The sequence below is a fragment of the Oncorhynchus nerka genome, linkage group LG24, assembly GCF_034236695.1.
Source record: "Oncorhynchus nerka isolate Pitt River linkage group LG24, Oner_Uvic_2.0, whole genome shotgun sequence".
In the NCBI taxonomy this organism is placed as follows: Eukaryota; Metazoa; Chordata; class Actinopteri; order Salmoniformes; family Salmonidae; genus Oncorhynchus; species Oncorhynchus nerka.
The window spans coordinates 56,763,720-56,790,045 of NC_088419.1; the positions used below are offsets into that span (position 1 = coordinate 56,763,720).

The following is a 26,326-nucleotide window of genomic DNA, read 5'->3' on the forward strand; positions in this document are numbered from 1 at the left end:
AGAGAAGTGTGTCATTTTTTCGCTCCATAGAGACTTCATAGAATGGGACATGCTGCCAAAAACCCGTAAACTCTGTAATGGGTACAGTACAGTAACTCTACCTCCTCGCCATGTTATGCCTTTTATGTTGTTTTAATGACATCGCCATGTTATGCCTTTTATGTTGTTTTAATGACATCGCCATGTTATGCCTTTTATGTTGTTTTAATGACATCGTCCATGTTATGTTTTGTGTCATTGGAAATGTTATAAAAAAAAACATGCTGTTTTTTTTGCATCTGCTTTTCATATTGGCACTACATTTTGGTACTTCTCCCATAAACAAATCATAAATACATTTGTGAGTGGTCCTAAGAGGAACAGTGAAGGGTAGCCTTTGATCTTGTCTGGTGGACAATCAGTTGAGGCCTGAGAAGCGAGAGTCCTCTCAATGTACCCAATGGAGCCCAGAAATGTCCTATTAATGTTACGCGATTTAGTACAGCAGTAGATAAGGACACTTCTTTAGTAGTATGTCTACTTGTAGCCTGGGTGCCTGACTGTTTCTGCAGTCAGTAATGCCACATGCCACAAACCAGAATGTGACAAGATGACTACAGCAGAAATACACTGGAACTCAGGCTACCGTAAGTCAATTTGTTCTGAATTAGAGTAGAAACTGTTGTTAGAATGGACATGAGATGGGAATAAAATGTATCTGTGCAAAGACGATTAGTGAAACGAGTGAGAACAGACCGTAAAACACATGTTTAATGGGTGAGCAAGAACTGTCCTGTATCTGTACTGTAGCCCTGTGTGTTCACTTGGGTTTCCACAGACGTGTGTGTGTTCTGCATAATTATCCACAGTGGCGGTTTCTGCCTCAAAGAATGCTATCTATTAACTTACCAGTCAGGCAACAAAGCGGTCTGGTGCCAAGATTGTTATCCTGCGTTTGAGCTTATCTCCCTCACTTTCCCCTGTGTCTCCCACAATCTCCCACCGTCTCAAAGCAAGGGTTTACACAGGGACGCATTCTAGCGTATCATCACGTTTGGGTGAGTGTCCCGAGGAAGGGTTCAGCCTCTTAGAGCCATTAAGCTGAAGGGAAAGTAGATTTAAGGGCTGTTGATAATGCTGTTGATAACAGAAACAGAAACAGCACAGTTTGTGCCAAAATGAGAATAACACACACACCTAGTGTACATACATTTGAGGGGTGTAGCTAGATACACACATACACACTGATGCACGCAAGCTTACGTGAACACACGCACACAGACACACACATGCAGTCAGATGTATGCACAAACATACGCGCACACACACACACACAAACATGCTTGGGATAAGTGGAAAAGCACCTGTCTCTGCTATGAGATAAAGAGATGACGAGAAGAAGACACGGTCCGTCCTGTTTCAGTGAGTTGTAAATCTCTCAGCTGTATGAGTCTAAGAGCCTCCAGGTCAGGAAACTGAAGCAGCCACAGGAAGACCTGTGAGTGTCTTCTGTTTCCTCCTCACTCACTGAGGAGCCTGACCTCTTTCCAGACCAGTATGAATGACTGCCTTCTTCCCATGTAATCACAACATGTTTCATTGAGTATAATAATATCTTATCTCAACCCTCCATTTGTCCCCATTAGGGTGGCAAAAGGTCTGAAACTTTCCATGGGAAATTAAGCCCTGGAATTTGGGGTATTTTGCTTAAATCCATCAAAAAAGTTTACGTATAACAGTGGGTCTTGTGGGATTCTAGGTCTTGTGGGATGTTTTGGTTAAACTATCCCCAATTCAATGGAATTGCAACCCTCTGCATGCACAGTGCATTCTTCCATCACATGTACAGCTGATTCTCAAGATCTTGCACACAAATTAGATGCTATTGAGCCCACACTACTACACTGTCTGAGCCAAGGACTACATGCTTTCTGGTAAGTTTCGATTACAATACTAGGTGGGGTGAATATATTGTATACGACATTCATTTTTGTTAACTAGTAAATAGTAGCCTACAGCAGAGTGTGTTTAAATCATTTCTAACAGTTAGGTTTTGCTACCATGTGGGGTTTAGCTTGCTTGAGCCTGCTAACTGAGTGTTAATTTACTTTTTTTCAGACATATATCATTTAAAAACATTTATCTGACAGAGTTGTTTAATCGAACTGCTTAGCTATTTATTTTTTACATGGAATTGTATTTGTTTTCCTAATCTTTATAGGAAAATGCCACGGGAACTATCTGATGTGTGGAGACATTTCACTGCAGCTAATGAAGGAAATACTGTGCCAAATCATTTGTGAAGAATGCAATAAAGATGCAGAATCATCTGGCCAAGTGCATAAAGTTCCCTCAGCGGTCACAAGAAGCAACCTCTGACAAAAGTCTGTATACTTCTATTCAAGTTCAAATCAGACACCTTATCGATAGCAACAGCTCATGGTCCTCCTGGAATCAGAAGTTTGACTCAATGGAAGAACATAGTCAGAGACATGCTGATGAATGTCTTGCTCAAGCTGTGTATGCAACTGGTTCACCTCTGATGCTCACAGGCAACGTGTATTGGGAGAGACTTCTGAATGTTCTTTTTCCAGCATACACCCCTCCAACCAGACATGCTTTATCTACTCTTTTGCTGGATTCAGAGTTCAAGTGAAGGTCAAGCAAATCATAGAGAAAGCAGACTATTGCAATCTCTGATGGGTGGTTGAATGTTTGTGGGCAAGGAATAATTAACTACATCTCCACCCCTCAACCAGTATTCTACAAGACAGACAATGCTGCGACCATGAAGGCTGCTTGGTCTAAAGTGGAGGAGTCCTCCCCTCACATCACACGCATTGGCTGTGCTGCTCATGCATTGAATCTGCTCCTCAAGGACATCATGGCACTGAAAACGGACACACAAGAGAGCCAAGGAAATGGTTAGGTATGTGAAGGGTCATCAAGTTACAGTAGCAATCTACCTCACCAAGCAAAGTGAGAAGAATAAGAGCACCACATTGAAGCTGCCCAGCAACACCCGTTGGGGTGGTGTTGTCATCATGTTTGACAGCCTCTTGGAGGGGAATGAGTCTCTCCAAGAAATGGCCATATCACAGTCTGCTGTGTCATGAGCCAGCTCAAAGCCCATAACAAAAGGGAGACAACGTGGAGATAAGGACTAACAAAATATATATGTATTAAATAAAGTAAACTAAGTACAATATACAATGGTGTGTGTAATCAGTAGTGTAAGTGAGTGTTTTGCATGCATGAATGTGATAATGCAGGGTGTTGAACGGTGCCAAAACAAACAACCAAAAACCACCAAGACACAACCAAATAAAAAAAAGTGTCTGCATGGAGAGAGTCTCTTCCATGAATGGGGAAGTGGTCTATTTATCCTGGGACACACCGGGCCCACGTGTTTCCCATGTAGCTGACGACCCTCCCAACTCCGTCCACCAGCATCCTAATAAGGAAACAAGAACAAAGAGAGAATTACGGCAGAGGGAGGGTTGTCACATTCCCCCCATAAAACCGGGGACCAACAAGGACCCCGGAACCAACCGAGCTCTGCCTCCCAAATTGACACAGCCTCTGCCTCCCAAATTGACACAGCCTCTGCCTCCCAAATTGACACAGCCTCTACGCACAGGAAGCAACATTTAAGAGGAAAGAACACAAGAACAGACAGGAAAGATAGGACATGACAACACCAAACAATGGTCAGTCACGTAAACATTCAGGAACAGGGCACAAGAGACCGCATCAGCTACAAACTCCAACGAAAAGATCAGGGTCCTTAATTTTTACAACAACTCCCAACGATTCAGTCACTTCCCAACGTAACAGAATTTCACTAATTTCAATCGTTCAACCTTGTAGTGTTCAGCGATCTTCAACAGCTGTTCTTTAGTACATAATTCGAACAGTTCCTCTGAAGGAAAGCGAATGAACTCGTCTACATAAGACACCATAGTCATAAGTAAATAATCTTGCTGAACCCCTCTGCTGAGCACATCAGACCACAACCAGAGAACTGACAATCACCCTGAGCACCACAGAAGAGATGAGATACGGAGCTTCCCAAAAACCTACAATAACTCAACCCTAGTCTTCGTGCGGATTTGCGGTGGGTATTTACGCACTGTAGCCCGCTGGCAAGGAAGTAAAACTCCCCTTTTTCCCTTGTTGCCTCCATTATCCTCCAAATTCCACCAACATCAGCTGTCTCAGAGCGCAACTGGTCTTTGTTTGGGAACACACACACCAAAGCAAGCACGCAACAGGCTGATCAATACAAGGGATGAAAAATTGGTGGCAATCTGGGCAAATTTGAGGCTTTTAGAGCCTGACAACGAGCCATCCTCAACAAGGTTGGAAAGTGACAATAAAGATGAGGCCTCAGTCTGATGTTCAAGAGGTGGACATTGAGGAGGTCCAGGTGGAAGACCATGGAAGCCTGAGAGGAGACAGTCTAGAAACTAAAGCTTTGGTTATCATTTTACAGATGTATGTTGAAAACATTTTTGAGAGATGCGATGGATCATTGGGGATCATTCAATATTCCCTTTCTTTTGTTGTTCTGTGAAATCATCCCATGTGAAGAGTCAACTCATTTAATTAAAGTTAAATTCGTAACCATTTTATTTATTTATATTATATTGGAAGGTTTTAATCATTTGCATTTATGTCTACTTATGATAAGGTCAAATGTTTGTTTCTGTCTCCATATGATATGGTAAATATTTCCAATGCAAAACACATCTACATTTAAATGGTATTAATATTATTTTGCATATATTTTCATTAATTCCCATATATTCCTGTTAATTCCCATATATTCCCACGGAAGGTTTCCACCTCTGAATATTCCGTAAAATGTGCAACCCTAGTCTCCATACATCATCTACGTATGGCTTTGGAATTGGCTGATTTTCTCCTGCTTTCCCTTGGTTTCCACCGACCGTTGACATAAGAAGGCATGTCGGCGTTCCTTCCCTCTTCCCTGTGATCGTGCAGCTTGACGTCGGGAACGTTTCCCAAACAACTTGGCCGGCTTTCCAGACTGGATTAGCATCCCTTTTCTCACCTGCCAGATTGTCCCATTCCCATCTCCTCTCATCAGAGGCTTTCTCTCAGGCAGGAAAAGGGGAATAGGGAAAGATCACGTTTGACCTAGTGACAGATGTTGATCTGATGGGCTGGACAGATCTTATGTAGGTGAGAGTCCATAATGTGACCTCATTAACCCAACTCTGGGATGGGTTACACTTAGCCGGCACATCTTGGCAGATGTTTAGTACTTTGGCCTTGCTTCTAATGTAACAGATATGCATTGCATTCCTATGAGGAGGCTGTCTTAACTTATTAGGTAGCCTTTGCTGAGTTTTGAAAGGCCAAGAATTTGATTTCTAGTGATCTGTGCTTCGTCGTTGGGAGCATGTGGAGGAAATTGAAAATACCTGGAAATGAGACAGATGGTGGTGAAAGGCAGGATACAGGAGGGAGGGATCTGGCAAATAGTTTGGATCTATAGAGCAATTTTAACTGTAATTAGACCAAATTGCTTCCGAATGTTGTCGACTTCGGCCCAGCCAGTACCTCGGTTCCTTATACCCCATTCCCATTTCTAACTCTTCTGGGCCTGGATTGTTCATGTTCCCTGGTCATGGTCAACATACACACACACACACACACACACACACACTGCTTGGCCTGTCTGTCTGGTTCTGAGTCAGTCGGGTCTTGTGGCGCTGAGACATAGACACCCTGGCAAGGCGATTGTTATTGAGTCCATTAAAAGAGTGAGCGCTCGGAGCGCTCCAGTCTTTTGTTTGGCCTAGCTTGGCGGCCGACCTACGGTGTGTTTTCCTTCAGTCGTATGCACACATAGACAGGGCTCTGCTGAACTTGGCTAGATCCTCAAGCAGTCGTCTAGCGCTGCTTCTGAAAGGTTTGGCCATGGGAGCGCCCAGACGCCTCCTCACTTTGAGGGTCTCACTGCTGATCAAAGGAATGGCAGCTCAATTGCCAGCTCTCTTCTCTCTCTTTCTTTCTCTTTGTTTCTTTAAATGGCTCCCGTCCATGTCATCTCATACCTTTTGCATGAACAACTTCCATATAGCTCTCCATAAAGGTCCTGTTCATGCTCCTCGCTCACTTCCAGAACTTAGTTTTACTGAAATTGTTCCGATGTATGATTAAATCAAAACCAGATGAAAGCATGATGGACATAAAGCATTGGACCATATGAGTCCAACATTAGTGTGATTCTTATGATTTACATGAGTTTTTAATGCAGAGTTGACTGGTAGAAGAGCAGGATGTATGGAGGGTTTAGTTTGTTAGTTAGTGGGGGGTTGTGGATGTGGCCCAGAGTGATTCAGAGTTCCAGATGGACACATCTGGACCAGAGGTTGTCCCTTCCTGGTCCCGACCAGGCCAGATTAATCAAGCCCAGATGTGCGTGACTGTTATCGCCACAGTGGGTCTCTGCCGCTCGGATGGGGACTCGCATTCCCGGCCTCAAATTGTCCAGGCCAGATTGTCAGGTCATGGGTATGAGTGAGAGGGGACAGTAAGAGCCTGCTGGTATCTGTCTCAATCCCTCTCTCGCTTTCTCTCTCTCTGCTGGGTTTGACCTACTTCCCCTCTGTCTATCTCGCGTTCACTCGTTCTCTGTCTGGCTGTGATTTAATTTTCATTTAACTGCACCAGGAAGTAATAAGAGCAGCGCTTCCACAACAAAGCTGCCTCATCTATCTGTACATCTCCTTTAGAACTCAAGAGGGTCAACTTAAACCACTTCTCCAGGGTTTATGTTACATTCCTCCTGACAGCCCCTCTCAGACCATGTATTTTATTTGAATTCCAACCCTCCATCTCTACAGTACCTCTAATGCTGTATTAACTTTGGCACCACCACTGCAGTTAATAAGGCCTTTCCGTCATTAGGCCTGTTTGAGTTTTATTATGTGCGATTGAATGGACATCATATTGCTCAAATGGTTTCAGCGTGAGGTCATTGTGTTTGACTTGTGAAGTGTGGTGAACAAAATGATGTCGCCTGGTTGTTCCTGGTGAGCAGCGCAGCAAGGTGGCCATTGAAGTCAGAGGACATTGTGTTCTCCTCATTACTTTGTTTCCACACAAAGTGACACACTCTATCTTTTTTTAATTCATATTTTCAGTCGTTTTTCTGTAGGGGGCAGCTTTAATGTTGCAGATAGATTGTGGCTTCTATCAATGTAATTGTCTGCCTCCTTTCCAATCCCCCATATACAGTACTGTGCAAAAGTTTTAGGCAGGTTTGAAAAAATGCGGTAAAGTAAGAATGTTATCAAAAATAGACATGCTAATAGATTATATTTCTCAATGAACTAAATGCAAAGTGAGTGAACAGAAGGAAAATCAAATTCATATTTGGTGTGAACACCCTTTGCCTTCAAAACAGCATAAATGCTTGTAGATACACTTGCACACAGTTTTTGAAGGAACTCGGCAGGTAGGTTTGCCCAAACATCTTGGATAACTAACCACAGTTCTTCTGTGGATTTAGGCAGCCTCAGGTGCTTCTCTCTCTTCATGTAATCCCAGACAGACTCGATGATGTCATGGATTTATAAACTTCTGGCTAATTGACATCATATGAGTCAATTGGAGGTGTACCTGTGGATGTATTTCAAGGCATACCTTCAAACTCAGTGCCTCTTTGCTTGACATCATGGGAAAATCAAAAGAAAGACCTCAGAAAAAGAATTGTAGACCTCCACAAGTGGAGGTTGGGTGCAATTTCCAAACGCCTGAAGGTACCATGTTCATCTATACAAATAAGAGTACGCGAGTATAAACACCATGGGACACCGCAGCCGTCATACCGCTCAGGAAGGAGACGGGTTCTGTCTCCTAGAGATGAACATACTTTGGTGCTAAAAGTGCAAATTAATCCCGGAACAACAGCAAAGGACCTTGTGAAGATGCTGGAGGAAACATGTCGACATAATCTGAAAGGCTGCTCAGCGAGGAAGAAGCCACTGCTCCAAAACTGCCATAAAAAAGCAAGACTATTGTTTGCAACTGCACATGTGGACAAAGATCGTACTTTTTGGAGAAAAGTCCTCTGGTCTGATGAAACAAAATAGAACTGTTTGGCCATAATGACCATCGTTATGTTTGGAGGAAAAAGGGGGAGGCTTGCAAGCCGAAGAACAACATCCCAACCGTGAAGCACGGGGGTGGCAGCATCTTGTTGTGGGGGTGCTTTGCTGCAGGAGGGTCTGGGTCACCTTACAAAATAGATGGCATCATGAGGGAGGGAAATTATGTGGATATATTTAAGCAACATCTCAAGACATCAGTCAGGAAGTTAAAGCTTGGTCGAAAATGGGTCTTCCAAATGGACAATGACCCCAAATACACTTCCAAAGTTGTGGCAAAATGTCTTAAGGATAGTAAAGTCAAGGTATTGAAGTGGCCATCACAAAGCACTGACCTCAATCCTATAGACATAAACATAGAACTGAAAAAGCGTGTGCCAGCAAGGAGGCCTACAAACCTCACACAGTTACACCAGCTCTGTCGGGGAATGGGGTTATTGTGAGAAGCTTGTGGAAGGTTACCTGAAACGTTTGACAAGTTAAACAATTTCAATGCAATGCGACCAAATACTAATTGAGTGTATGTAAACTTCTGACCCACTGGGAATGTGATGAAAGAAATAAAAGCTGAAATAAATCATTCTCTCAGATATTATTCTGACATTTCACATTCTTAAAATAAAGTGGTGATCCTAACTGACCTAAGAAAGGGATTTTTTACAGGGATTAAATGTCAGGAATATATTACATTTAATTGTATATTGTCAGGAATATACTTCCGACTTCAACTGTATATACAGTTTTACGGGCTCGTAACCAACTGTTTTATTTGGTTAGTTTTTTGCATTGTTTGTAACTCATTCTGTACGTAACATTGCTGCTATTGTCTCTTATGACCGAAAAGAGCTTCTGGACGTCAGAACAGAAATTACTCACTCATTACTCGAACTGGACAATTTCTTTTGAGTCTGACGCAAAGGATATACTGCTTTGTCGAGACAAGGCCCAAATCCCTGTCATCCTCGTGAAGAAAAAGAATATAAGGGGCTGGGTGCCGACGAGTTGGTAAACCACCACTACCCTCCGTATTATTGGCCAATGTGCAATCATTGGAAAACTAACTGGACGATCTACGATTTAAGACTATCCTACCAATGGGACATTAAAAACTGTAATATCTTATCGTTCACGAGATGTGGCTGAACGACAACGCAGAAAATATGGAGCTGGCTGGCTTCTCCGTGCATCGTCAGGACAGAGCAGCTACGTCTGTTAAGACGAGGGGCTGGGCTGGGTGTCTATTTGTCAATAACTGCTGGTGCGCAATGTCTAATATGAAAGAAGTCTCGATCCTGGACTTGCTGACGGGCCGTCCCCAGGTGGTAAGGGTAGACAACAACACATCTGTCACGCTGATCCTCAACACTGGGGCCCCTCAGGGGTGTGTGCTTAGTCCCCTCCTGTACTCCCTGTTCACCCATGACTGCTTGGCCAAGCACAACTCCAACACCATCATTACGTTTGCTAATGAGACACCACTGGTAGGCCTGCTCACCGACAACGATGAGACAGCCTATAGGGAGGAGGTCAGACACCTGGCAGTGTGGTGCCAGGACAACAACCTCTCCCTCTATGTAACATCGACGGGGCTGAAATGGAGCGGGTCGAGAGTTTCAAGTTCCTTGGTGCCAACATCACCAACGAACTATCATGGTCCAAACACACCAAGGCAGTTGTGAAGAGGGCACGACAACACCTTTCTCCCTCAGGAGACTAAAAAGATTTGGCATAGGTTCTCAGATCCTCAAAAAGTTCTACAGCTTTACCATCGAGAGCATCCTGACCGGTTGCATCACCGTCTGGTATGGCAACTGCTTGGCATCTGACTGTCATGCTCTACAGAGGGAAGTGCGTACGGTCTAGTACAGCACTGGGGCCAAGCTTCCTGACATCCAGGACCTATATACTAAGCAGTGTCAGAGGAAAGCCCAAAAAATTGTCAACGACTCTAGTCACCCAAGTTACCGCACAGCAAGCGGTACCGGAGCGCCAAGTCTAGTACCAAAAGGCTCCTTAAACAGCTTCCACCCCCAAGCCATAAGACTGTTTTTACACTACTGCTACTTGCTGTTTTATTATCTATGCATAGTCATTTCACAAATGACCTTGACTAACGGGTACCCCAGCACATTGATTCGGTGCCGGTACCCCATGTATATTGCTCATTATTGTTATGTCATTTTCTTGTGTTACTTTTTTTTTTTTTTTTTTTTTTTGTAAATATTTTCTTGACTTTATTTCTTGAACTGCATTGTTTAAGGGCTTGTAAGTAAGCATTTCACAGTGAGGTATTCGGCACATGTGAAGAATACAATTTTATTTGATTTCTATTCACTATAATGGTGGTATTCTGTTTTCTGCTAACAATGCCTGCAGTACCGCGGTCGGCCTAGAACTGCCGTTGCTTCACTGAGAGGGGGCAGTCGTTCTCCCCTGGTCTGGACCAAGAATATTTGTCATGAGAAGATCGTTATTGAAGGGAACCCGTACTAAATGGGTTTCCCCATTATATAGTTATCCCATTACACCAGTGAACAGGGGAACCCACTGTTCAGCACATTTCCAGATAAATGTCTCTAACCAGGAATGTGCAGCAGCATTTAGTCCAATGGGTTAAAGACTTGGGAGGTCTGTCATACAGTGTGCATGACATATTGCAGCAATTAAAGCCTACTAAATTGTGTTCTTCTGGGGTATATTTCTATTTATTTTAATAGCACTTCAAATCCAATCAAATGTAGCTAGCAGAAGTGTGAAATAGTCTTGGCTTTAGATGTATTTTTCCTCACTACCTTTCAGTTATACAGAACATTCAGAGGGGGATTTTAAGGAAGTGGGATAAATAAATGGCTGACTCTTGTTCTCTCTCCTTCTCCCCCTCCAGACTACCGGACTGGGCCCTGTTTCACGCAGGTCAACAACCAGATGTGCCAGGGCCAGTTGAGTGGCATCGTGTGCACCAAGACATTGTGCTGTGCCACCATCGGACGGGCATGGGGACACCCCTGTGAGATGTGCCCCGCCCAGCCTCACCCCTGTCGCCGAGGCTTCATCCCCAACATCCGCAGCGGCGCTTGCCAGGGTAAGACATACACACACACGCATGTTTACACTCACATATAAACACACCTGTATGATCTTCAGTCTAATAAACTCTACAAGTGAGTCACACACACACACACACACACCATCCTCATCACGAACACTGTAACCAACTTAATTCACTTAATTAACTAGTAACTTAATCTGTCACCATCAGAAACATCTTCAATAAAATCATGTTTAATGTAAACGTCAAAGTAACAGTCCCCTTCCTTATCTCTGATACTGTCACCAAATTCCTGCAGCCTGCAACCACACAGAGAAACCAAAACACACACACACAGAGCAGAGCAGAGCAGAGATACACATCAAAGCCCAAGAGAAAGAGAGGGAGAGTACGAGAGAGAAAGAGTTCTAATTTCACCGCCTCATGAACTGAGTTTCTCATTGCTTCATCAGCATTGCAGCCCCAGGCCGTCTCTCTCTGTCTCTGTCTGTTTTGTATGTCTGGCCCCTCCCGTCCTCCACACTAGGCTCCCCAATGACCAACCAGACTAAGCAGTGAGGCTGGATCAATAGATGACACACATGTAAATGTTGTGTCCCCTCTTAGGTAAACGCAGCGTCTCACCCCTCTGCAATATTCAAACGGCCCTCCATGGACTGGAGCCTCTTCCTCTCTGTGGATATTCAAATGAGAGTTGTCTAGTCAACACCTTTGTGTTGAGATAGTGGATTGCCTTTTTTGAATGTTTTTCACTAAGTCTCAAAGGGGGGCACTTACCTCATTCACATGAATGTGCAGGACTAGGAGCCACCTGGGTGAAACAGGACACTCCCCTTTATTGGCAGAAAGCAGGTGCACATGGCCTCTAAAGCTCCTGTTGAGTGTTGACACATTCTCAGTAAGGTGTGGTGAAAGCCAAATTGAATACGAAAGCTTTTTGCACTCAGTCTAATGAAAAATAGCCGGAAAGAACTGAACAACTGAAGAAATAGGACTCTAAGACAGCGATAAACCTTCACGCCTCACTCTGCACATTGGAATTACCAATGTGACTGACTGAGTGCCTCTCTTTCTGCTGTGGCCACTGGACAAAAAGCAAGGAAACTGATGCTCAAACAAAAACCAAAGTGCTTCATTATCCAAAGCTGCATCATTGAATGGCTTACATTCAACTCTAAGTCAACCCAAGTCAAATCAAAATAAAAGGTATTTGTTGCATGCTTTGTAAACAACGGGTGTAGACACACGGTGAAATGCTTAATTACGGGTTGGGAGTTGAAGATAAAGATTTAAAAAAAATAGAAATAGTGACACGAGGAATAAATACACAGTGAATAAGGAATAACAATGACGAGTAAAAATAACATGGCCATATGTAGGGAGTACCCGTATCTAGTCGATGTGCAGGAGTACGGGGTAATTTAGATGGCTATGTACATATGAGGGTTTGGTATATTAAAAGTCACATTCTTTCACAGAGCCTCTATCAGTCTGCTTCTATGTATACAGTACCAATCAAACGTTTGGACACACTTACTCATTCAAGGGTTTTTCTTTATTTGTACTATTTTCTACATTGTAGAATAATAGTGAAGACATCACAACTATGAAATAAAACATATGGATTCATGTAGTGACCAAAAAAAGTGTTAATCAAATATATTAGATTCTTCAAAGTAGCCACCCTTTGCCTTGATGACAGCTTTGTACTCTCAACCAGCTTCATGAGGTAGTCACCTGGAATGCATGTCAATTAACAGGTGTTCATTTGTGGAATTTCTTTCCTTCTTAATGTGTTTCAGCCAATCAGTTGTGTTGTGACAAGGTAGGGGTGGTATACAGAAGATAGCCCTATTTACTAAAAGACCAAGTCCATATTATGGCAAGAATAGCTCAAATAAGCAAAGAGAAACAACAGTCCATCATTACTTTAAGACATGAAGGTCAGTCAATCCGGAAAATGTCTAGAATCTTGAAAGTTTCTTCAAGTATAGTTGCAAAAACCATCAAGTGCTATGATGAAACTGGCTCTCATGAGGACCGCCACATGAAAGGAAGACCCAGAGTTACTATAAGGGCACAAGTCGAGACCCAAATGCAGACACAGGAGGCAGATGGTTGAGCTCCGATATTTATTATAACAAAAGGGGTAGGCAAAAGGCAGGTCGGGGACAGGCGAGAGTTCAAAAACCAGGTCAGAGTCCAAACAGTACCAGGCGATAGGCAGGCTCGAGGTCAGGACAGGCAGAGTGGTCAGGCAGGCGGATTTGACATCAGGACAGGCAAGGGTCAAATCCAGGAGCACTAGGAAAAAACAGAGACTGGGAAAAATAGGAGCTAGGAGAAATCGCTGGTTGACTTGGCAAAACAAGACGAACTGGCACAGAGAGACAGGAAACACAGGGTTAAATACACCGGACTAATGGAAACAGGTGAGGGCGTGACAGTTATCTCTGCTGCAGAGGATAAGTTCATTAGAGTTAACTGCACCTCAGATTGCATCCCAAATAAATGCTTCACAGAGTTCAAGTAACAGACACATCTCAACATCAACTGTTCAAAGGAGACTGCGTGAATCAGGCCTTCATGGTCGAATTGCTGCAAAGAAACCACTACTAAAGGACACCATTAAGAAGAAGAGACTTGCTTGGGCCAAGAAACATGAGCAATGGACATTAGACCAGTGGAAATCTGTCCAAACTTGAGATTTTGGGTTTCAGCTGCAGTGTCTTTGTGAGACGCAGAGTAGGTGAAAGGATGATCTCCGCATTTGTGGTTCCCACCATGAAGCATGGAGGAGGAAGGGTGATGGTGTGGGGGTGCTTTGCTGGTGACTGTAGGTGATTCATTTAGAATTCAAGTCACACTTAACCAGCATGGTGCAACGATACGCCATCCCATCTGGTTTGCACTTAGTGGTCCTATAATTTGTTTTTCAACATGACAATGACCCAAAACACACCTCCAAGCTGTGTAAAGGCTATTTGACCAAGAAGGAGAGTGATGGAGTGCTGCATCAGATAACCTGGCCTCCACAATCACCTGACCTCAACCCAATTAAGATGGTTTGGGATGAGTTGGAAAAGGAAAAGCAGCCAACAAGTGCTCAGCATATGTGGGAACTGCTTCAAGACTGTTGGAAAAGCATTCCTCATGAAGCTGGTTGAGAGAATGCCAAGAGTGTGCAAAGCTGTCATCAAGGCAAAGGGTGGCTACTTTGAAGAATCTCAAATATATTTTGATTTGTTTAACACTTTTTTGGTTACTACTTGGTTCCATGTGTGTTATTTCATCGTTTTGATGTCTTCACTATTATTCTACAATGTAGAATATTTTTTTTAAATAAGGAAAACCCTTTAATGAGTACATGTGTAATAAAAACCTTTGACTGGTCGCCAAAAAGCCCCTGAGCAAAGTCCTGTTGGAATCAGTTCAAAGCACACATGCACATGAATCCCAATGTAAGGATAGCATTCCAGGCGTCATGGATTTGGATGGTCCTCAACACGTGAGCACATTTTCAGGCTTTGTTAAAAGGGAACAGAGGTAAAATATATGCGCATGATTAGAAACAGGCTGGGAGTGTGTGTGTGAGAGAGAGGGTGGTATTAATCTTGGCTGGATACTGGCAAGGCGTGCCAACTTCCCTCTCACAGAGCTGGATGATCGTGTGTGTGTGTCTGGACGTCTGTGTGTTTCTTTGGGAAGATCTCAATTGCATAGTCATCACGTCCTCTCTCCTCGTCTCTTTCTCTAAACCCATTGGAGGAAAAGGGCCGAGGGGAGGGAACTCTGGCTTTTTCATCCAATGGGTTTTGAGAATGAGATGAGGATGCGAGGAGTATGCAGTTGAGATTCTACACTTGACTATGTTTTCATACCATCTAGACAAATACCAGACTCGGCACACATTCACACACCCGGACCAGACGAACCCTCTCTAGGCACGCTAACGATCTGAGGGGTCTGAGTCCATGTGTTTCCACTGAAGATGACGAAACACCAACACCTCTCTCTTGCCAGCATGGCCAGACTGTGAACTAATGAAGTGTAAATGTGTGAAGAGGGGAAGAGCAAAGATTATGGATATACTAACAAGATATACATGTCTCTCCGCCCTAACAATGGCAGTCGTTGTGCACAAAGAGGCACAGTAGCCTGTCAAGCTCCCGCCTATCCTTTCTTTCTATGACTGGTGAATAGATCTAATTATTTTAATACTTTTTTCTCCAATATGAAGTGTTTTTTTTCCCAAAGTTGCGGGAATGTCGTTTGTCCTACTTATATCAGTACACTCGTAAAAACATAAGCATTATGCAACTTCGATTCAATCAAATAAATGAACCTCACATAGAAAATAAGCCATACATTTTTGTTGTTGAACAAATCCGACACTCATTGACCTCCACACAACAAGTCCAAGTCACCTGGTGGAGGGAGACGAGTTGGGCCTCTCTCTTTACCTCTTATTCTCTGGGAAGAGGGAGGAAGATGAGGTGATAAATGACTCCCTCTCTTTAATGACTAAAGAAGACATGTCATGCTTCCCGGTTACTGTGTTCACTGTCCAATCAGAGCCCCACGCTCACAGCCCCATCCTAGTTACTCATGGCATGATGGGGAAATATACATGAACCCACTCACTTCCTCAAACAAGTGCTGCAGTCTGGAGTCATCTTGGTTCCTAGGTGGCGGTGCCAAGATATCCTCTGTTCTTTCCTGCTTCGCCCCTTTCAACAGGTTTTAATACGGGACTGAAAGCTCAGGATTTAAAAAAATATTTTAGCCATAAGTCTTCTCATGATTTATTATTGTACTGTAATGTAATGTATGCGCCCAGCCTACTTCACTTTAAAGGCTAAGGTGCTGTAAATCACAGAGTGTAAAATCCAAATTCATTCACACTCCATCTGATTCAAGGTTAGTGGGCAGCAAAGCTTTGGGAGATTCTTAGCTCATTAAGAGTATTTAAAATGCATCTCTTAAAGCAACGCCTGTTAAGCGCTGCTTATTTGTGCTGATGGTCTACATTCTCTCTCTCTCTCTCCCTCCTTTCACCCTCTTTTCCCCCTGTAGATGTGGATGAGTGTCAGGCCATCCCGGGGCTGTGTGCAGGAGGTAACTGCATCAACACAGTGGGCTCCTATGAGTGTAAATGTCCCGCGGGCCACCGCCAGAGTGACACCAGCCACAAGTGTGAAGGTGAGTCACACACACAGTCCACAGACCCTCTGTGGTGATGTTATGTTATGCACCTTTTATAAGAAATAGGAATGTACAACAATGAGTTGGTGTAATGGAAAACACATTGGCCGTGAATTAAAGTAGGCTTAGCTAAGTGAACTCAATGCCTCAGTTAATAATTTGATTTTTAATTGCGAGCGTAGATCAATTGTTGAGTTTTTTTTGCCAGGGGTTTTGTTATCAGTTTTTCTTTTTTGAGTACTGTGGCTATTGGCTTCTGTGGTTATCAAGTCTCTGGTATGGAAACGTACACACACATAAGGAAGCAAGAAAGGGTGCATTTGAAGAGGATTAGAACGGCGCCTGGGTGTCGAGTGACAGCTATAGAGAGAGAGAGAGCTCAGCTGCTAGACATCAGTAGACCCTGAGGGTTAATGAAGGGTTGGAAACACTCATATACCCGGAGGAGCCTCTAATTAGCTGGTTATGTGATGAGGGAAGGATTCACACACACATACACACTCTCTCTCTCTCTCTCTCTCTCTCTGACACAGAGACAGGCATGCTTTCATGCACTCACACAGACACACACATAGACACTGCTGTCCTATCACAGTCCCACTGAAATCGGATTGTGCCGCAGCATCCCTATGGTGCTAGAGGCCTGTTGGTTGGACTAGAGCAGGAGAGGTGTCCTGTGCCCTGTAGTCTTTGAAGCCTGGTGGGATGAGAGGCAGCGTGTGGGGGTGGAGATCCTCGGAGGTTAACTAATTACAGGACAATTGGAGAGAGTAGTGGATCAGCCCCAGGCTTGAGGCTCCGTCGCTGGGCTTTGTTTGGGCCACGGTGGGGGCTGGATGGTGGATGCATTTAGGTAACATTGTTTTAGAGCTTAATTGGGGCAGAGTCCGTTTTTAGTCTCAAAACATCAAGTATTTAATTAAAGGGTAGAGAATAAAAAGTTGAACCATCCATAACTATAAATACCCAGATACCTCAAATAGCACAGCTCTGAGATTGCGAGATTCAAACCCCATTTTGTTCACTTATGACATCACCGACCACCATCAGTATTCCAAAGGAAAATGGGTTTCAAAATGCCCTCCAAGTTTATGCACAAACATGGCGTCATATTCTAGTGGAGCCAGCCTTGGAGCTGTTAACATGTCTGGGAGGTAGCTCTTCTTTGCCAAAGCAACCTACCTGATTTCATAGCTCCTTTCGCTCCAGTCGTGTTTCGCGCTCGTTCTTTTTTTCTCTCCTTCTTTTTTTTGCCCCCCATTTTCCTTCCATAAATACAGTCGCCTGGCACAGGGCCAGCTGTTAGCGCTAGCACAAAGAAACACTTACAGAGCAGAGATGACTTCAGCGTTATATACACGGACCTCCCCGTAGCGTCTGACACTTAGACCCACACTCACTATACACACTACACATACTATACATGCAGACAAACTCTTACACACACACACACACACCTGTACTATACACACGCGCACACACATACACACTCACTCATACATATACACAATGCATACATACTTTCTCTCGCACACAAACGCAGTCTCACAACACACACTTTGATGATTGAACAGTGGTCATTTATCCAGGTGGCAGACATTTCCCTAAACACACACAGCGCTCCATGTCTGAGCTGTGTAAAGTCTGGTCCTATTCCGGGGGAATGCTGACACCACGTTTATTTTGCTGCTCTTTTATGACTTGAGGAGAACCTTTCACCAAAGCAGTCTGACAATAGTCAGCAGGGGACCCAGTGCCTCTTAACTTCCCACTGAGTGCGTCATTACAAAACACACACACACACACTGCCCCATAGACAGCATTAATGCTTACCCACTGCCAACACACACCACACACACCACTAATGCATACCGACCGACTGCGCACACACACATTTAGGGGCCTGCCTCTCACACACCACGCTATAAACACACGCATACTGTAATTTGACCAAAAGGGTAATTATATATGTGTATAAATAAGCGTAACACAGCATATAAACCCAATGCCTTCTGGAGCCTCACTTCACTCTCACCATCATATACTGTAATACACCACACGGTAGACTGGACCGTGCCAAGTACACACACACACACACACACACTCTCTCTCTCTTTCTCTCTCTGTCTTTTATTTATATATATATATTCATACACACTAGCTATATACTGCTGACTCCCAGGTCTAGTGTACAGATGTAGGATCTTAATTTGATCATTGTTGAAACCAAGGAAGAAACCTAGATAGGAACCAGGCTCTGATTGGTGGCCAGTCCTCTTCTGACAGTTCCCGGTAGAGATTATAAGAGTACATGGCCAGTAGCCCTTTCCTGCAGTCAAATTATCTAGTGGCCTTATGGGTGGAATGTTATTCATATTTTAGCTGCCGATAATCCAGTGTTTCTGTGTCAAACTTTTATTATATTTCAGTCTTCTGTGATTTATATGAAGTCTAATATTGGGATGCGAACTCAAATGTTATACATTTCAACTCTATTTCTGACATGGTACAGGTGTCTTCTTTTTTTTCAAGCGTTGCAAACGTTCATAGATGACCAGCAGGGTCAGCTAATAATCACAGTGGTTATAGAGGGTGCAACAGGTCAGGAGTAAAATGTCAGTTGGCTTTTCATAGCCAAACATTCAGAGATTGAGACAACAGGTGTGATAGAGAGAGAGAGAGAGAGAAAGGGAGGGGGACAGGGTCAAACAGCAGGTATGGGACAAGGTAGCAGGTCCGGTGAACAGGTCAGGGTTCCATAGCCTCAGGCAGAACAGCAGAAACTGGATCAGCAGCATGACCAGGTGGACTGGGGACAGGGACAGCCAGTCCTGTGGCATGGTCCTAGGGCTCAGGTCCACCGGGAGAGGGAGAGACTTAAAGGCAGCATACTTAAGTTCACACAGGACACCAGATAAGACAGGAGAATTATACCAGATAGGACAGACTGACCCTGACCATAGTCTCTCCGGGTCAGCTGAAGTATTCCCATGATGTGTGTGTCGGAAACTCTTAACCATTTAGACCTCTTGAAATCCACCACAGTTATGAAGTCCACTGAGGTATGTTGAACATTGTTAAGTGTAGACCAGCGTGAAATAAAGTCACGAGTCTTTGACGGAACACAATCCCAGAGATTTTCCATATGAACGCCTCTTCCTTTTGTAGACTTCAGACCTCCACTCAGGTTGGCTTGACTGTGTCTAGTACACTCTTAGAAAGAAAGGTGCTATCCAGAACCTAAAAGGGTTCTTCGGCTGTCCCCATAAGACAACCCTTTGAAGAACCCTTTAGGGTTCCAGGTAGAACCCTTTTGTGTTCCATGTAGAACCCTTTCCACAGAGGGTTCTACATGGAACCCTGACGGGTTCTAACTGGAATCAAAAAGGGTTGTCCTATTGGGACAGCCAAAGAACCCTTTTAGAACCCTTTTTTTTCAATCAGTATAGCAGTTGTTCCTGCTCTTGTATTTAGAGTTACGAGCAGTTATTATTTGAGGTCCTCGAGTGTATTTGACAGATTAAATATTGTCCACTTCTTCAAATATTTGACATGGATCCAAATACTTTGAGCAGCTGTTATCGAGGTAAAGGATTTCTTCCAAATAATGCCTGTGATAGGGGTTTTGAGTTACCGCGTGTGTATGGTGAGTGTATGACCATCACGAAGCTCAGTGTTTTCTCTAACTCCAATGATCTAATTGTTTGTGTGTGCGTTTCAGATATTGACGAGTGCAGCACTAACCCAGGTGTTTGTGACGGAGGTGAATGCACCAACACAGCCGGCAGCTACGTCTGCACCTGTCCCCGTGGTTACATCACCAGCACTGACGGTGCCAGATGTGTAGGTGAGTTACCGCTGCCCCCCCCCCAGCACACACCCCTCCCTCCTTCACCCTCTTGTTAGCCACTGACTGTTCACATCTGGACGTATCCCTGCCTCCGTCCTCTCTTTCTCCCTCCATCCCTTCCTGTGACTAGTGTTCTGATGACTCAAGCAGATCTGCAGTCATCATGTGCAGGCCCAGGGACGCACACTCTGCCTTGACTGCTGTAATTACAGTTAGCATTAGCACCTCTCTGACTCACACCCTGAAACACTACCAGGTGTTAATGTAGAGCGCATGCAATCACCGGCAGCTCATCTCAAAATGGCCGCCAGAGAGCTGGCCCTGTTGCTTTCGAACAACTTTCGATTGGGAGTCCAACAACTCTCCTACACTCACGGTCCCTCTCCTAGCCAAGTAGAACCACTTGATTACTTTAATTGAATAGTCGTGCGCCCCAAAGTCTACTAGACAGGAGAACGCGGTATTCAAATTCTCTCCTGGGTCAAAGTTTTGTTGGCCCTCCTCTCACGTTGCCACGCGATCCATTTTCCATCATCTGCTGAATATCCCTGCTGTACTTGTTTGTTGTCTTTTGGCTAATAAAGGAAAACCGGGTGAAAATGCCAAGCGAACAATGAACAGTGTCAACAATGATCTCACAAGGAGCCCTCTGTTCTTTTCTGTTCTGCCTGGCCTGGTCGTGTGGCAGATTGTTTAGCCTCAAGGTAGAAAGCATCTGTACTCACTTAGAGGCCTGCAGGGGAACAAAGCTGACACCACCACGACAACAAGCAAGACGAACCAGAGAAGAGGGGAGAAAGAGAGGGGGAGGAGAGAGGAGAAAACTATCCAAACTATCCCTGTTCTCTGTTCAGTGCCGGAACAAAGGGGTAGAGGAGTGGGCGAGCGGGACAAGGGGAAGGGAGAGGGAAGCGTAGCCTAATTGGGAACATGCGTGTGGAAAATGACGGTCCACTGAGGTAGGAACAGGGGGATGGTGGCGGGAGGAGAGGGAGACATATGGGATGGTTCAACAAGTTAAACTGGGTCTCTTGCTCTCACTTCACTTTGACCAAGAATACTCTATTGCTCTGGATCGCTTTCTCATCTGTCTTTGCTGTCTTTCCCAGCCTGCTCTACTCTTTGACCCAGTAGACTCCCTCTCTTTCTCGCTTCCTCTCGCTCGCGCTCTCTCTCTCTGTCTTCCTCCAATTCTCTCTTATTTGACTCCTTCGTTTTTGTCCCCCCCACCATCTCTCTCTCTCTCTCTCTCTCTCTCTCTCTCTCTCTCTCTCTGGTCAGGGGGAGATTGAGGAGAGACTGGACTCTACTGGGTCACACTGGAGATATTTCTTTCTGCTAACATTCCTCCCATCCCCCTCTTTCTTTCTCTGCCCCCTCGCTCTCTTGCTTTCTCCCTCTCCCCTCCATGCCCCTTTTTGTCTTACCCCGTTTTCTCTTTCTCACCCAGAGTGCCCATCCATCTGTCTAGTGTAACCCAGTGAACTGTAGAGTCCCCAGGAACAAATAAAAGAGAGCTGTGATTTCAGGCCCTGTCTGACACATTGACACATCCCGCCGTATATCCTCGGCTCCAGCCAGACTCATGCTGTGGCTGGCTCCCCTGTGTGAGTCGACCGACTCGGCCCTGTTTGCTTGGGTGCGTTTTGCGAGTGGAGGTAGACTAAGAAACTACACATGAGGTGAGCGAGGGGCTCCAGGTTCAGGAATGTCATCTCTGGCCGAGCTGATTTCTTGCATGCCTCCCCTGGCCCTGGGCTGGCGTTATTCTGGGACAGCGTAGCGTGGAGAAGCAGACCGGAGGGACCTGTTGAGCCCGACACTAATCAGCCCTAATGCCTCATCCGTCGCATTGTGAAAACCCAGTCTGTATAAAAGAAAGCTTGCAGTTGTGCTGTTCTGTATAGGCTAGCTAGCTAGCTACGGGTCTGGTTCCAATTTAAGTCATCCCCATCACCGCCCTCCCTTCCATTCCGTTCCCTCACCCACTCTCCCTCCCTCTAATGGCCTGTTCCCACCCACCCCTCACCGCCCCACAATTCTGCCCCCAGCTGGGTTGGTCCCTTGGGAAGGAGGGAGGGGAAGTTGGGCTGTTTAAAGTGCATGTCTATAAGCTCCAGACACAGAGCTTCTCATGTCCAATATAATTGTCCAGGATTGCTCCACATGGAACTTATTAATTCCGGACTGCTAGCTCATTAGACAAGTTAATCGACTTGCACGTCTCCCTCCTGTAGGGGATTTGATCTGTTCGAAGGGAAGAGACTGCAGAATCTTCAAACAACAACTCTATAATAAGATTAGCAAAAATTTAGTAATTAACTATGCACTTCAACAGTGCATAGTTAAGGCCCAACGAACAGAGTTGGCTCTCAGCTTTTATAGAAAAGTCAAACCTCTTTGTCTCTGTGGCAGTTAGCAGATGTGTGCAAACAGGGGTGGGGAACATAGTGTATAAAAGGCGTTTAGCTTGTCTGTGTAGATTAAGATAGCTGACTTTGCCACCATTGTCTGTTCCTTCCTGCAAGTTTCCACACAGAGGAGTTCCTGCAGATAGTACAAACGGGATGTCACATACTGAGGTCGCACCCAGCTCTTATCTGTACGCCCAGACTTATAACTAAGACACAAGACAACAAGCCTGCATCAGAAAAAAAACACTTGCATATAACAATGGACAATGGTAAAAACAGCATATTATGTCTAATTGTGTAATTTTCCAAAACATTTACTCCCTTTTGAGACTAAGTCTCAACCTAATGGAGAAAAAAAAGCATTTTCATCAAACAAGCATTAACATGATTTGGAAAGAGGGAAAAGGAAATACTTTCTTACACTTAGCAGATTACAGTTGTAAATGACCTCCGTTGTCATTGAGTTTCAAACCTTCACATAGTGCAATTCACTCTCAGAAAGGGGAAAGGAACATGAATTAAACATCAGTACACGCTTCATCCCCAGACACAAGGCAATCATTTCACTGTAAGGTGTTGTATTCGGAGCATGTGACAAATAAAATTAGGTTTGATTTGAATCGAACCGCCTCGTTGACACTGTCTACATTACCATGTGAGCACCATTTACATGACCCGCATCATGGGCATGGCTGCAAAACTAACTCAATGTTTTTACCTTGGTGCTATGGATGATCACCGTCTTCATCAGGCATGTAATCAGGCATAGGAAAGTCAATTGGGTTCAGGGGTCAGTAATGGCATGGTGAGAATAGTGTCAACGGTTTTGCTACACAATTTCTTAACATAAGTTAGAATAAGCATTTTTGCACAAAAAAAAGATAACTAAGCCATAAATCAACCAATGAAATATTGTCTCTCCCATAACACCAAACAATGACTGAACCCATCCAAACGGATTCCAATCGTTCTCTTTGATTGGTGTTCGTTTGCGCGATCACCGCTGAGCTCTTTCAGATGTTCCACGACAATCGTCAAGTTACCCTCACCCCGGGGTGTGAATGTACAACAATGGTCACCTATCATTTGGCACCCTCTGCCGGAGATATGATGCTACTACTACAGCGAACTGCCCTTCTGGTGAGGTGGCCTCCGGTACACAGGGATCTGTGGCTATTCTTTCAACTCCTCACTGAAAGTTGACAATAGTGTCTGAAATCACAACACTATCTCTGCAGCTAACACCCTTATGCAAACATTCTGTCTCAAATACGTGCCCTGTATGTACTTAGCCTCCTGTTATCAAAACATTTGCACATAAATCATTCCATCGAACCCAAAACATATTAGTCACTACTGCTAGTCCACTTGTATAGTTATAAGCATACTAAAACATGCTTAAGTCAATTGTACTAAGTCAATGTCCCCATCATGGTTATACAACCCACATTTAGAACGACAGTCTTCAATGCTCCACGTTGAGTCTATCACTCAAATTCAAGACCCTAAACTTAGCACACACCGATACGGTTAGAATGTACATTTACAAACAGGGGACCATATATTATCAGTATTAACTGTTCTCATTATACAGCCCCCGTTTGTCCCTGTTTTACTGTCGCCGGTGGTATGTTAATGACAGATCGGTATCTCAATGCATTTCAATCCAAATTGCAATAAGCTTCCCAGTGTGTAAACCACCAATATCAACGTGATACCCCAAATAAACAGTTTAGAGCAACCCTAAATTAATTTACAGGCACAGTTGATCACCCCCCTCCTTCCCGGCACTCTTCTTCTGGCGTTTCTTCATGTTTCTCTTCAGAAAGTGTTTCAGTTCGTTCTCCCAAAGTGGATGGCCCTTGATAATGTCTCTCACCTGAGCCGCCACAGTCCTTTACAGTCCATTATGTCTTTGTCCATTTCCCTACCAGTTCACCAGCAGCATGAGAGAAGTGTGGACGGGATCTCTCTCCATGCTCACGCCACCTGGACTCATGTCGCACTCCTGAGAGAAAAGGCATGAGAGAAAAGACAGTTAATAGCTTCGACTGGATGCTGTGTACAGGTTGCTGGCAGGTCTCACTCAGGTCTCACGGTAGAAGTGGTGAAGAACAAGGTCCCGTCTTCAGCCAGTTGGGGGGGGTTGAAGTTCACGCTGTTCTCGTCATTTTATTTCTTCCATACATCAAGATCCCTGTAGTCACTATCGCCATAACTTCGAGAGAGGACAGAACAAAACAACAGTTTGAGACATTCCTGATTCTGGAATTTCAGACGATTTATTCACCGTGTGACAAATGATTACATTCCCAATTTTCTTAATACCAACATTTCTAGGACAAATGTCAAAGAGCACAACAACACACTTGTTCAAACCATTTTGCAAATGTGCTTATCATATTGCCGATCTCCCTGCAGAGTTACCCCTTACGGAGAAATCCAGGCCGAACCGCAGACCCAATCTGGGGAATTTTGTATCGAAACAAAAACAAACAACAGCATAGGATGTCTACTTTTGTATATTTCCACAACACTCCCTCTTTGCCCTGTCTACCTCTGTCTTTCCACCTACACTTTCATCTGCATTACACACACAAACACACGCATGCACCAAGGGACCCTCACTTCTTCTCCACCTACCCGAACACATCCTTTCCTACCCCTTCCTCCCCCAGCCTACTGACCCTGACCTGAGGGACGGCTGTTAGTTGTAACCTCTCCTCAGGGCCGGAGGAGCCACAACTCCATCCCTACTCCCAATTGTGTACCATCTTTGTGGAAGGGAGGTGATTGTCAAGCTTTTTTGTGCTAAAAGCTTTTGAATTTTCTTGTGATCCTGAAGAATGTACAAACCCTTGTTTCCCATCACAATCGTACACTGACCCAGAAGAAGCTGGGTTTATACAGTGAGGGAAAAAAGTATTTGTTCCCCTGCTGATTTTGTACGTTTGCCCACTGACAAAGAAATTAACAGTCTATAATTTTAATTGTAGGTTAATTTGAACAGTAAGAGGCAGAATAACAACAAACAAATCCAGAAAAACTAATGTCAAAAATGTTATACATTGATTTGCATTTTAATGAGGGAAATAAGTATTTGACCCCCTCTCAATCAGAAAGATTTCTGGCTCCCAGGTGTCTTTTATACAGGTAACGAGCTGAGATTAGGAGCACATTCTTAAAGGGAGTGCTCCTAATCTCAGCTTGTTACCTGTATAAAAGACACCTGTCCACAGAAGCAATCAATCAATCAGATTCCAAACTCTCCACCATGGCCAAGACCAAAGAGCTCTCCAAGGATGTCAGGGACAAGATTGTAGACCTACACAAGGCTGGAATGGGCTACAAGACCATCGCCAAGCAGCTTGGTGAGAAGGTGACAACAGTTGGTGCGATTATTCGCAAATGGAAGAAACACAAAATAACTGTCAATCTCCCTCGGCCTGGGGCTCCATGCAGGAATCAGCCCAGAACTACACGGAAGGATCTTGTCAATGATCTCAAGGCAGCTGGGACCATAGTCACCAAGAAAACAATTGGTAACACACTACGCCATGAAGGACTGAAATCCCGCAGCACCCGCAAGGACCCACTGCTCAAGAAAGCACATATACCTGCCTGTCTGAAGTTTGCCAATGAACATCTGAATGATTCAGAGAACAACTGGGTGAAAGTGTTGAGG

The 26,326-nt window shown here is 44.3% G+C and overlaps 1 protein-coding gene across 2 annotated transcripts in view; it reads left to right on the plus strand.

Annotated features, from left to right (window-relative positions):
- The window catches only part of LOC115108728 (fibrillin-2-like), a 97,102-nt gene that overhangs the window by 24,684 nt on the left and 46,092 nt on the right, over positions 1–26,326 (plus strand). For both annotated transcript variants that reach the window (XM_065008987.1, XM_065008986.1), the window contains exons 7-9: positions 11,008–11,205; positions 16,249–16,374; positions 20,099–20,224. In XM_065008987.1, coding sequence (XP_064865059.1) covers positions 11,008–11,205; positions 16,249–16,374; positions 20,099–20,224 — 450 coding nt within the window. The remainder of the gene's footprint in view (positions 1–11,007; positions 11,206–16,248; positions 16,375–20,098; positions 20,225–26,326) is intronic.